The 13,586-nt window shown below is 39.6% G+C and overlaps 1 protein-coding gene across 1 annotated transcript in view; it reads left to right on the top strand.

Moving 5' to 3' along the window:
• SYNE1 (spectrin repeat containing, nuclear envelope 1) overlaps nucleotides 1-13,586 on the top strand; it is a 424,261-nt gene that overhangs the window by 135,839 nt on the left and 274,836 nt on the right. Inside the window, exons 21-26 of the mRNA XM_012735121.1 lie at nucleotides 8,090-8,263; nucleotides 9,464-9,622; nucleotides 9,888-10,052; nucleotides 11,605-11,739; nucleotides 12,608-12,766; nucleotides 12,962-13,170. Coding sequence (XP_012590575.1) covers nucleotides 8,090-8,263; nucleotides 9,464-9,622; nucleotides 9,888-10,052; nucleotides 11,605-11,739; nucleotides 12,608-12,766; nucleotides 12,962-13,170 — 1,001 coding nt within the window. The remainder of the gene's footprint in view (nucleotides 1-8,089; nucleotides 8,264-9,463; nucleotides 9,623-9,887; nucleotides 10,053-11,604; nucleotides 11,740-12,607; nucleotides 12,767-12,961; nucleotides 13,171-13,586) is intronic.

Below are 13,586 nucleotides of genomic sequence, written 5' to 3'. Positions count from 1 at the left end.
GAGAGAGAGAGAGAGAGAGAGAGAAAGAGAGAGAGAGAGAGAGATCTTCCAAGAGAGAGCAATAAGCATTCATTTCTAAATTACAATTTCCTAATGCATTTTCCATTATGAAAATGAAATACCAAGAATGGATTCATTTGAATGTTATCATCAAGTGAATGACAACTTTCATTAGTGCAAAGACACAAGATATAAAAATATGTTTGTTTCAGTTTGTAAATGATCATATTTGCTGGAAGAGTCACAGCATCTGTGATAGCTGCTACATAGATGTTCACGGATTTGAATGTATATAAAATATGATCAAATACGTAAATGTCATTTACTGCTTCCTATTTACCAGGAGTCTTAAATAATTATTATCTTCATTATTATCAACACCTGTGAAAAAGTTGCTGTTATTCTGAACATTAGCTGAATGAAATTTAATGTTAACCTCAGTTCACTTTATAACCTTAAGAAAGGCTGTAATGCACAACAGTATATAAGAGCATAGAGAAAAGGCACAGTGGATTTAAGATATAAAAGAAGCATACCACTTGCTGCAATCTGTTGGCAGTGGAAGAAGCTGAGAACGTGATGAAGTTCATGAATGACACCACTGCCCAGTGGAGGAACCTGTCCGTGGAGGTGAGGAGCGTGAGGAGCATGCTTGAGGAGGTCATCGCCAACTGGGATCGCTATGACGACACGGTGGCCAGTCTGCAAGCTTGGCTCGAGGATGCCGAGAAAATGCTCAATCAGTCAGAACTCGCCAAAAAGGTAAAACACTTGCATATATATATATATATATGTATGTATTTGAGAAATAGATTTTTATGCAGTAGGATAGTGCTACTGAATGTTTCAGATTTCAACTGTGATACACAAATCTTGACTTTGCCCTTAAAGTTATGCTTTCGATTAGTAAGTTTTTTTTTTTATTTAGTTATTCATACATACAAGAACTGGGGTACAGGCAAGAGGTATAGGGGTGAATTCACCCGAGACAGAATGGGGGAGCAGAACAAGCATATGTATTGAGATACACTGCTGAGGGGAGCAGTGGAGGAGACAGGAGAGGACTCCTGCACCATGTGGGTCAATTCCCTGGCCAGGGATCGAACTCATGCTTCAGTGGCTGCAGATAACTTCATAGTGCTTGCATTAACCCATTGTGCCACCAGGGAAGGCCCAGATTTTAAGTTTTTGTGGACTAATAATTGTATTACTTAATAAAAGTTCTCTTAGAACTGTTTTCTCTCTGATCAGCTCTGTGTTGATTTGCATTCAGAAGGTCAATGACATGACTGTTGGCCAGTCAACCAAACTCCATGGGCAGCAGAGGGTGCCATAGTCACAGTAAGCTCTATGGGGCAGGTTTTGAGTCCTGGCCCCTGGGAGTTCTTAGTGTGACAGGATGAGCACAACTTTGGCTACAACAGAACGGACTCTGTGAGAGATCATACACCAGTTGTCTCTGAAAATATTCTTCTTTAAACAATATCAACTCTCAGTCAAGGTTTTATCCTGGGTGGGAGTGATATTTGCCCTCCAGTTGCAGATATATAAATTCATGCAAAACTTAGTTTTCTTTGAATGCCAGAGAATGTCTCTAACATTCAAATATCATTTGAAATGGACTGATTTCTCTCTCTATTTCTTCATGAGAACCTAGTGAATGAATTCATATGCAAAAGATGTTTTAATGCCAAACTTTCACTAAGAACTGTAGTATGTACCACCTGCCATCCCAAATTGGTTTGTCTTTTGTTGCACTATACAACAATGAATAATTTGTAAGTGATTGGCACCCTGTATTTCAAATAGATTTAATATTCTTGCAAAAGAGGATGACAGTGACCGTGTACTTCCACAGATTTTGACTTTTCTGACTAGACCAGCAGAGCCCTAGTAGATGTCATCTGGATTAGTTTCACCCACAGAATATAACCTCCAGAAACAGAAGTGTTCTCATCTATTTTTGTAGGAAACCTTCCCACATATGGCTTATGAAATGGGTCCTCAATTGTCTTCTCTATCTTTGGTTTTCACTGTAGGGGGAGGGATGCGCATGGACACATACACTCCACTAGAAATTAAATGGAAACTGTTTCATTGCCAAGAATGTAAGCTCAAACACATGAGGAAGGAGGATATTGGTCCAGATACTTAATTTTTGATGGTTTATTTTCTTACTTGTTAATTATCTTGATAAATGATATTCATGTTTTAAGATAAAAACTAATAGGACCAAATTTTGCTTATCATTTTTTTTAAAAAGAAGATGTGCATTTCCATAAAAGATGGCACCTCTTCTGTATCTCAGTTATTGGTGTTAAGTCTATCGGGAGACTATATGCAAGCCCCTTATGCTCCTAGAAATTCAGCTTTTATTCATCTATAAAGTACAAATAACAGAAGATGATCACTATGTTTTGTTTTGTCTTCAACAAAAGATAGGACATAGATGCTCTTATAAAGTCACTCGGAAGTTGGTTCATATTTTTGAAAGTTTTATTAAAATGTTGCATTGTGATGGAGCTTTCCCTTAAAATTTGAATAAACTTAATTGCAAAGATATTTCTCAGTCTGGTCACTTTCATGTCATTTATCAGGTATTGCTGTATGGGTTTACATCAGTGTGCATTGTTTATTGGTTAGGATTTTTTCCGAAATTTGCCTCACTGGATCCAGCAACACACTGCCATGAATGATGCTGGCAATTTTCTCATTGAGACGTGTGACGAGATGGTTTCCCGAGATCTTAAGCAGCAGTTGCTGCTGCTGAATGGGCGCTGGAGAGAGTTGTTTATGGAGGTCAAGCAGGTATTTCTTCAAATCTGTCTACTCCTAGCACACATATGTGTTATAAATGTCACAATAGGCAGTTTAGAGAGTGTTTTGTTGTTGTAGTGGAGGTTTATTAAGGCAGACTCCAGATGTGTTTAGAACTGTTATGTTTATATCTGGTCCTTTATTTTTTTCCATTGGTATGAAGGAGCTTTACAGCAATGTGTAGTTGGGTTAAGGATAATATTGACATACATGAGGTCTCTTAAGTTTCAAATCAAAATTATTTGCTGCTAGATAAGAAGAATGGCCTTTATTACTTTTTTTTTTAAGCTTTATTTATTTATGTGTACAAGAACTATAGTATAGGCCGGAGGTGGGGAGTTAAGAGGATTCACCAGAGACAGAGAGGGGAGCAGAACAGGCAGATCCACTGAAATACACTGCTGAGGGGAGCAGTGGGGTGACAGGAGAGGTCTATGCCATGTGGGTCAGCTTGCTGGCCGGGGGTCAAACTCATGCTGCGGTGGTTGCAGATGGCTTCATAGTGCTGTACTTTAACCTGTTGCGCCACTAGGGAGGACCCTTGATTATCATTTAAGAATTCTAAAGTAGATAGGTGAAGGTTTCAGGCTTCCTGCATCTGAGCTGACTGGTTTTCAATGTTGTTTTCCTTTGCTTTTCATTTTTTTCCTCTTGTTTTCCTTTTCTTAACAGTATGCTCGAGCTGATGAGATGGACAGAATGAAGAAAGAATACACAGATTGCATTAGTACCTTGTCTGATTTTGCAACTGAAGCCCAAAGGAAATTTTCTGAGCCCTTAGAAGTCTCTTTTATTAATGTAAAATTACTAATTCAAGAGTTGGAGGTGAGGGGGTTTCTGGGCTACAAGGTGAAAACTTATTTTTTAAGAAAGTGAAGATTTGCAAAATGACTCAGATTTTTGTAAAAGCTATGTTTTTTAAAAGATTTATTTATTTATTAATACAGAGCTGGGTTATAGGCCAGAGGTGCAGGGACAGTGAGAGGATTCACCAGAGACAGAGTGGGAAGCAGAACAGGCAGAGTGATGAAGTCCACTGCTGAGGGGAGCAGTGGGTGGGTCAGGAGAGGTCTGCCGTGCCATGTGGGTCACCTCCAGGCTGGGATTGAACTCATGCTGAAGTGACGTTAGCTTCTTAGTTCTATGCTTTAACCCGCTGCACCACCAGGGAGGGCCCGTAAAAGCTATTTTAATGTCTCCATGACATCATTTTGATTTGTGAATATCTTGATCTCTGCTTCTCATAAAATACACATTTGAATTTACTTCAGAATAGCTTTTTAAATTTGGAGACTCTTTGTATAATCAACATATAAAACAGGAGAAAATAGGAGATGTGTGTATGTAACACCGCAACTTAAAAGTCTCCCACCCTTACCAAATGATTGTGTATTTATTTATTTTGAATACTCTGTGGCTCTCATAAGTGGAATAGCTGGGGAATATTTGATAACTTAGAAGTTTTTGCAATATGTCATTAAGAGAAAAAAAAGCAAAAGAAGAATTTTTTTAAAGGTAAAAATTGTATAAATACATATTGTAAAACGCATTAATAATACAATAGAGAGATGCTAGCTCTATTTAGTACTGTTGAGAACAGTGGAAGTAATTTTATATTTTTTTATCCTAAAGTTTATCCTAAGTATCTAATTTTATTTTTTCCATAATGGCAATCTATTACTTTTTAAAGAAAAAATAAGCTCTATCATTTTTAAAGTCAAAGTAGGTATTTCAACTTGTTAACATGCATTTACCTGAAACAATATTTATGTATTATAGTAGTACTTACTTTTTCAAAATCTGAAGATTCCTTCAGCTTATCTTTATGTTAACTAAAAGAGTTTGGTAACTTTTAAAGGATTGCTTTTATTGACATGAATTTCCAGTAGAAAGTATACAGGCTTCCCCCACTATTCAAAAGTAGAATGTTCCTATGAAAACTTTCTTGAGCTAAAATGGTATAAACTGAAAAAGAAATGACCATACATTGCTATGTGAACATTTTGGGGTAGTCCCAGATACAAAAAGTAACCTACCAAGACATCCCCAATAACTCATGCAATGTCCAGGAGCACAACATACAGCAAAAGTGGGACTGAGATGATAAACACTCAGATGCCGATTCTCTAGAACAGCTCTTAAAAAAAAACAACACTGTATGTGCTATTTGCACTCTTCACCTTGGCATAGAAGCAAATAACATTTGAATTTCTTCCAGTTAGGGTAAACAGATACTAACATAGATCTTTCATAAAAGCTATGAGTTTTTGAGACAGGGATACCTTAGTGTGTTATTACGTTATATTAGTAATTAAGGAATGCAAAAACTTGAATCTTCAAACATTTAGCATAAACATAGAACTTTCTATGCAGTGCATAATGAGTTCTGTCCAGCCTTCTGCAGAATCCTGACATTAAAAGGAGATGTGCCCTGTGTTCATGGAGCTGTTCTGTGGTTCATGCAGGATGTGGAGCAGAGAGTGCCTGTGATGGATGCCCAGTACAAGATGATCACAAAGACGGCACACCTCATTGCCAAAGAAAGCTCCCAGGAAGAGGCTAATGAAATGTTTGCAACCATGTCCAGGCTCAAGGAGCAACTTGCCAAGGTGAGGAAGTACTTTGACAGAAGGCGTACCATGTTAGACCAAGACTGGCTTCCGCTTGCCTCACTAGGCATCTCACTTGCTAACAGATCAAGCTTTGACTTCTTACTGGGATTTTTTGATGTAATGATTTTGTCGTTTAAACTTCATCATGAGCTTTAAAATTGAACTTACCCAACATATGTATTTTATGATACTTATACGTATATTTGGAGTAGTTTCTGATACGTCATATGTGTGTATAGGTTTGTGTGTGATTGATCAGTTCTGGAACTATACCAAGTATTCCCTCTGTTAATTTAGGAAGTACTAGTAGCTATTGTTGATAACAAAGTGATGTCACTTCATAGACAGAGCAAGTGTCTAAATTGAGTCAGCTTTTAGATCTTAGGTCAGATATAGCTAATGACAGAGTCCTGGTTAGCTTTGATTTCATCCTCTTCAGGTGGAGAAGATGATACCTAACTTGTGAGCTTGCTGTGTACATTATAGTAGATTTTCTGTCATACGACCAACACACAGAGGCATCCCACCACGGCCAGCGTACTAGTAGCAAAGTCACAGTGATTGATGATACTACCAAACCCTATTCAAACGACTTCTCCTCATATTTGAAAAAGATTGCTTTATATTTTTGGACAAAGTGCCATTTCTTACTCTCTCAAGTGTCTATAAATTGCCATCAAAATATCCTTTCAAAATGAAAATAAGAATTCATGTTTTTCATTGAAACAAATATGAATACTATTTTTATCTTTTAAGAAAGGCAGTCTTTTGAGGGGGTATCACTGGGGCCTGTTAAATGTCATAAAACAAATGGAGAGGGAAGAAGATGAAGTGGTTTGAGCAGAACAGCATAGACTTCAATGAGAATCCCAGCTAGCTTTTTAATGAGATTTAGTTGACATATCGCCAATCTAAGATTATTTATGCCATTTTCTGTTTGCAGTGTGTTACGAAGCAGTGGAAGTTCTTTGCCTTAGGCTTAAGATTTATGCTACTTCTATGAATATCAAGTACTGGCAGTAAGCCTTTATTATTCTATTGAGGGATTTTCTTTGAAAGCTTTGGAAATTCTATTGAGATTTTTAAAAGTCTATCTAAAGTTGAATTTTATAAAGATGGTATTATTGGGTATTGTTTACTCTTATGTTAGGTAATTCATTTCTAATGAAAGTATAGTAATTATATGAGTTGAAAAGATTTTGTAGTAAAGAATTGAAAAATAAGGAAAATAAAACAGAGATGAAAAGTCAAAATGAAATCTGCAGGGGAGAATTAATGATAAAAAGGAATAATGATGTAGGTAGAAACTGCAGAGCCACATATATTAAAAGAAAGAGAAGACTTTGTTTATTAAACCATTATATAGTAGAATGTCAGCTTTTAATTATTCCTGTTTTGGTAGTCAAGGTATAATTTTTATAAACCTTAATAGTTTACTGTTATTTTAAGAGTCAAGGTAAAATTTTTATAAATCTTAGTTACAATGCAAAGTCAACATTATCCATTTCATAACCTTGAAGCTGCTTGCGGAGCCCTACAAGGCTCACCCAACTTAGCCCACGCTGTCAGACTTTGTGACTTGGAGAAGCCTCAGAGGAAGCGAAATATACCTTTATAAACGTCGAAGTCATTATGCTTTCTGTTTAACAGCTGCCTCAGATGTATATCATCTTGGTAAATTTTCTCTTGTATCCAGGCAAGTGATTTTTGTATGTTAGTGGATTCTCTTTGCTTTGGTCTGAGAAACTCTAAAAGAACCCTATTGTGGTGTGACAATAGCATTCTTTTGCCAGGTTTGTCTTGAGGCAATTTACTAAGCACATGATAATCTGTATGACTTAGAGAAACAAACAAGAGTGGTCTATTAACAATCATTTTGTTTCCTCTCCTTGGCTTCCAAAAGTATTGGTAATAATTTGGGAGCAGCTGTAAGTAAAATGAAGAGGAGCAGGAAGTTCTTTGAGAATCATATGGTCCTTGATTCCATAAATGTGATGAGGCTCTTTCTGGTAAACTCTTGAGCTCCAGGATCTATGGCCACTCATGAAGACAAGGTTAATAGTTGTGTAGAGGAACCGTATTTTTTTAAAAGTCCAGTCTCAGACAAGACTGCGCTATGCACAGCAGGAGACATCCCCTGACATGGGAACATCTTGAGTACACTGGTTTGTGACATGAACATTCGGGATAAGCAGAGCAGATGTCCCCAGGTGGGGCTCAGCAAAGCGTGGAGCTGGGGGAAGCAGGACTGCACAGACCTTTCTGGGGAGAATAAGTCAAAAGTTTGTAAGCTAAGCGTCTAGAGGTAAAGGTTCAGGTAGAATTCTTGAAAATAAAATTGGAAGACACAGGTTGGTCTAGATGATGTAATTCATGAATGTCTTTGCTCCGATTCTGAGGCCAAAGTGAGAATGGCTTGTCTGGTGGATGAGGTGACATTGGATGCCATCTGACCCAGTAACTGTACCCTTTGGATGGGAAAGTGCAAGGAAATGGACCACTTAGAAGGGTTTCTATGAGAAAATCATAGGCGTTTATTTTCTCAGTGGCATCATGATATTGTTTAGCAATACTTAGGAAATATCAAACAAATGTTGCTGCAAATCTGTAAGCTCCAGATTTGCCCTTGTGTTAAATGGAGTTGTTTTTGTGCTTTTCAGGTCAAAGGATGTTGCTCCTCCCTCCTTCGTGAGTCTCAGCAGCTGGTCACACCGTTGGAGGAGCTAGAAAAGCAGATGACATTCTTTTATGATTCTCTGGGCAAAATCAATGAAATGATAACAGTTCTTGAGCGTGAAGCACAATCAAGTGCCCTTTTTAAACAAAAACATCAGGTAAGAAAATTCCCTTTTAAGAAACAGCTATTTGAAAGTGTTTGTAATAAGATCGAGGCAGTGTTTATAAGTGATTGGAATTCAGTTAGGATAAATATTTTTCTGAAATAGTTCATGCAACTCAAAACAAAAATACAGGTCTTGTTCAAAGATGAAAACTCTGTCCACTATAGACAAAGCTAAATAAATACACGCAAATATTTACGTATATATCAAGATATTTTAAAAAAAGATTTATTTATTTATGCATACAGAACTGGGGTACAGGCCAGAGGCACAGGGATGGTAAGAGGATTCACCAGAGACAGAGTGGGGAGCAGAACAGGCAGATAGATGAAGTACACTGCTGAGGGGAGCAGCCGGCTCCCGTGCCATGTGGTCACCTCTGGGGCAGGTGGGGATTGAGCTCATGCTGAAGTGGCTTTAACTTCTTAGTGCTGTGCTTTAACCTGCTGTGCCCCAGGGAGGGCCTATCTCTAGATATTTTATATATCCATTTAATTAGAGAGGCAGACAGCTTTATATGAGATGTCCAATGCCTTTATATGTGTCTTCAAATGGGATCTTTGTCTCTAGGGCTAGGTCTAATTATACAGGCATGAGTGCTAGAAATGTGTTTGCTGTGATAATAGTTTTCCTTTGTCTCATTTTGTGGTTAGAATCTGGGGTACACTGTTTCATTAATGAATTGATAATTTATGAACCTTAGAAGTCATAGGGTACATTTTAGGATACATGATACATAATCTGCATCTGACTCTTTCAGTGAATAAAGAACATTGGATGTTCAGTACAGTTAGCCAGGTTAAGCCTATAGATTGTTCTTTCAATAACCTTAGGTCCCTTGGTTGGGGGAATGTAGGCAGTAAGCAAATTACTATTTAGTTCATCTATCAATCTCTTGATACTAATAAGATGGATGTTAAATACCAAAAAAAAAAAAAAGAAAGAAAAAAAAACAAAGAAAAACACAAAACCCTCAATGTGTTATTTAAATGCCTGTTATAAAAAAACACTGACTTCAGTGATTGCTTAAAATTGAGCTCTTCTGAAAAGAGCTACTGTTCTGTACTTTGGATTTTACTTATTGTTAATTAAAAGCCCAAGAGCTCTGTAAATGCCGTTCCCATTGTTTGTAATAGCTGCCCTCTTTCTCTCACCCTTTTATGTAATATTTCTATGCTTTTCTTTTCCTTGTAGGAACTATTAGCTTGTCAAGAAAGCTGCAAGAAAATCATGACCCTGATTGAGAAAGGCAGCCAAAGTGTTCAAAAGTTTGTGACTTTGAGCAACGTGCTAAAGCATTTCGATCAGATGAAGCTTCAGAGGCAAATTGCAGAGGCCCACCTGGCCTTTCAGGTAAGTCCCACCCTCTGGGAGAGGCCAGCGAGGGAAACACAGGAGGAGAAACATCTTCACCGAGGAGGAGGACAGTGTGCCTCACCCAGCACAATGGAAACCAGTCCTGGGTATCTTTTCTAGTATCAGTTAATGCTAGAAGGGTTAGTACTTTCTCATAACAAAATATCTTCCTTCCAAGTATGCATTTAGAGCACTAATACTCTAGCCAAGTGATACTTTCAATAACGAGAAATCAGCATTACATGATGATTATTTTTATAAGAATATGGTGAAGAAAACTGGAGATTGGAAAAAACATGTGGAAACCAACAGCCGCTTGATGAAGAAATTTGAGGAGTCTCGAGCTGAGTTGGAGAAGGTGCTGCGGACGGCTCAGGAGGGCCTGGAGGAAAAGGGTGACCCCGAAGACCTCCTGAGGAGACACACGGTGAGCCTCCCCCTGTGGGCCACTTGACTGGACACAGGGGTCTGGGATGAGAGCTAAAGAAAATAATGATCTAAAGTAGGGGAAGGGGGAGCAAGAAAGCACAGGGAGAGAGGAGGAGAGAACGTAGGAAGCCAGAAAGTTGTCAGTTGTAAGGCGCAATGGTGGCAACAGACGTTCAAGTGCAACTAATGAACTACCTTATCGTTGGCCATTCTGAAGCGCGCAGAGTAGCGGAGAGTCATTGGATAACTCAGGTTCTCCAAATTACTAATTTATCACTTAGCAGAGAAATCTTTATATAGTTGACACTCTTGTTCAAGAGTTTGTATGGTGTAGATGGCTCATCCCTCTGCGCTCGCTTCCTGAGCCTGCCACATCTTTGTGTAGATAAGGTTTCACCAAGTGTGATGGCTGATCCAAAAGTTGTTCTACTCTCTATCATTGTTTAAACCTTATCAATATCAAAAACATCATCTGTATAAATGATGCATGGGGATGATGAGCCATCATCATCAAAATACATCTGAGAACATGTATTTAAGTTCCTTTCCCTGAAAATTTAATGGGTGTTTGTATGAATGACACTCTCAGATGATGAATGCAACATTATTTGTATAAAGCTGGTGAATTTAAGGCTCGTGTTCATTCATACTTCATTCAGTTTGTAACCTTCTGTGCATGCTATTTCCAGTCACTGTTGTGAGACCTCTGTGTGTGTGTGAGCACATGTGTGTGTACATGTGTAGTGTCCCTCCTTGCGAGTTGCCACACTAATACACACAGAGTGGGTGACTTACCTACAGAGATTTCTCTCCTCCGTCTGGAGACCGTACCCTGAGTTGAGGGTGCCAGGCTGGTTGTGTTCTGGTGAGGGTCTTGTCCCACCTTTCCACTGTGTTCTCCACTAACAGGAAGAGAGAAGCATCCAGCATACAAGCTCTTGCTGCCTCTTCTCAGAAGAGCATTAACTCTGCCACCCCCTGACTCTTCTCAAGCTAATCACCTCCTAGAGGTCCCATCTCAAAATATCACCACACTGGGAGTCAGGGCTTCCACAAACAAGTGTGGCATTTACTACTTAGACCAAAGCATATGTGCTCTTGAGGATGCTTCTGTGAATGTGGAAATGACTCAGAAGGAAGTAGCAGAAGCTTTGACGTTCAAGAATGAGGAATTCTAAGACTTAGCATGGGATTCTACTCTGGCCTTCTGACTTTACCCAAGAAGAAATACACATAGCTCTGTCACTATGGAATCAAGATTTTAGAGTCTCCCATTGGCCTTCTAGAGCAATCTACCCAATTTGAAAATTGCAGATTCACTTCTAAATGGTAAAATTTACTAGTTACCTTTCAGATCCTGTGACTTCTGACTTTTCACTACAGGTGATTATACTTTGTGTCTAGAAAGAAGATTAGTTGCTGCTCAAGGGGGTGAAAAGAGCAGGGGCTGGCTAAGAGGTTGTCAAGAGGTGTGATGGCTTCCCCAGGCAGTGTCTGTTGTGGGCTTTTGTTGTGCTCTCCATCCTTACCCACGTCCCCCTCTCCACCAGGAGTTTTTCAGTCAGCTGGATCAGAGGGTGCTCAATGCTTTCCTGAAGGCTTGTGATGAACTCACAGACATTCTTCCTGAGCAGGAACAGCAGGGCCTCCAGGAAGCAGTTAGAAAGCTGCACAAACAGTGGAAGGTAAGTCAGTACACCCTGGGACCTCGTGTGTCATGAGTGATGGCCGAGCATGAGGGTGACCTTGTTCAGTTGTTAGAGAAATACAGAAATTGCCAGAAAAACACCCTAAGTGCTTCTCTCATTAAAAACTCATGAATCTGAGGAAAACATGACTAAACTGATAGAACCTCATTATTCCTATTGTTGGTAGCATCGATGCTTTCAAATTACTTCAGTTTAATCCTGGATTTTTTTTTAAAGATTATTTATACATACAGAACTGGGATACAGGCTAGAGGTGTGGGTGGTGAGAGGATTCACCAGATAGAGCGGGGAGCAGAACAGGCAGATAGATGAAGTACACTACTGAGGGGAGCAGCGTGCGGGTCAGGAGAGGTCTGCCGTGCCATGTGGTCACCTCTGGGACAGGGATCAATGTCATGTGAAAGTGGCTTTAGCTTCTCAGTGCTGTGCTTTACCCCGCTGCGCCACCAGGGAGACCCAATCCTGGCTTTTTAACCCCAGCATTTTAAAATAAGGTTTCCTGGACTCCCTCTTAGTGTTGTGGGTGTAATCACATCTGTTTTTCCCATCTCATAGAGTTGTTGACAAAATTAAGAGACATGCTGAGGAGAGGGCGTGAGTATATGATTCAAAACTACATCTATTTACTCTGGAGTCTCAGTGGTCTAATCTCTAAAATAGGAACATGAATACTGCATGTTTAGCATAAGAATTCCACAGGCTAGTTACTGCGCAAACACCTGACCCACAGAGAGAATTCTGTGTGAACCCCTAGAAAAGGCAGAGTTGGGGACACTGTGGAGGTTTATTTTCACGTCACTAAGGGGAATATTTTATGTTTTCTGCCACTTCCAACTGAATGTAGGATCTTCAAGGTGAAGCCCCGTACCATTTGCTTCATCTGAAGATCGATGTAGAGAAGAAGAAATTCTTAGCCTCCATCGAGGAATGCAGAGCTGAGCTGGATCGAGAGACCAAGCTGATGTCCCAAGAAGGCAGTGAAAAGATTATTAAGGAGCACAGGGTATGTCATGCAGAGTCCTGTTGTCACTTAAAGCAGAGAATGGATGCTTTGGTTTGGGTGTGAAAACACTAACTGGCTTAATGACTTGACACATGTAGATGAAATGAGAACTACCTTTGGTTTTTCTATGGAAATATGGAAGTTTATTATGAGTTCTAGTGGACATTAATACTAAAACTCTTTCTTGCTCATTAGGTTTTCTTCGGTGACAAAAGTCCTCATCATCTCTGTGAAAAGAGGTTACAGCTCATGGAAGAACTGTGTGTGAAACTCCCAGTCCGGGACCCAGTAAGGAACGCGCCAGAAGCCTGCCGCGTGGCTCTAAAGGAGCTCAGAGCCAACATCGATGGCACCTATGCGCAGCTGGTGGGAGACCCAGACAAGTGGAGGGACTATACCAGCAGGTAATTTTGGAGGGGGGGGGGCAGAGGGAGACCTGTCTTAGTTCTGTCGATTCTGAGGTCATCACAAAACAACAGATGACATGTTTATTGTCTGATTTTGTCCATGCTCTTGTACCAAAATGCTTTGTTTTATAAAATGAATGGGGTTCGAGTAGAAACAGGGTGAAAGCACTGTGCTTCCAAGTGACCCCAATGTGATCTCATTGAGGTCACTTGGTAATCTCTTCTTCCCTGATTTTCTCCTATACCCAAAAGAGGACTGCTGCTCCTTGGGGTTTTGAGTTACTCTGGAGGGACAGTGAGACCCCACATAGCTCCTTCCTCCCTCTAGGTGCTCTGAACATGGAACCCACCCTCTACCTGCTCTGCTTTCTCTTTGCTCCAAGTAATAGTATACAGGGAGTTCAGCTGCCCTG

Source organism: Condylura cristata, unplaced genomic scaffold (assembly GCF_000260355.1).
Source record: "Condylura cristata isolate star-nosed mole 26May11 unplaced genomic scaffold, ConCri1.0 scaffold00001, whole genome shotgun sequence".
Taxonomy (NCBI): Eukaryota; Metazoa; Chordata; class Mammalia; order Eulipotyphla; family Talpidae; genus Condylura; species Condylura cristata.
The sequence above is the reverse complement of the archived record's forward strand: the minus strand, read 5'-3'. Positions and strand labels throughout refer to the sequence as shown.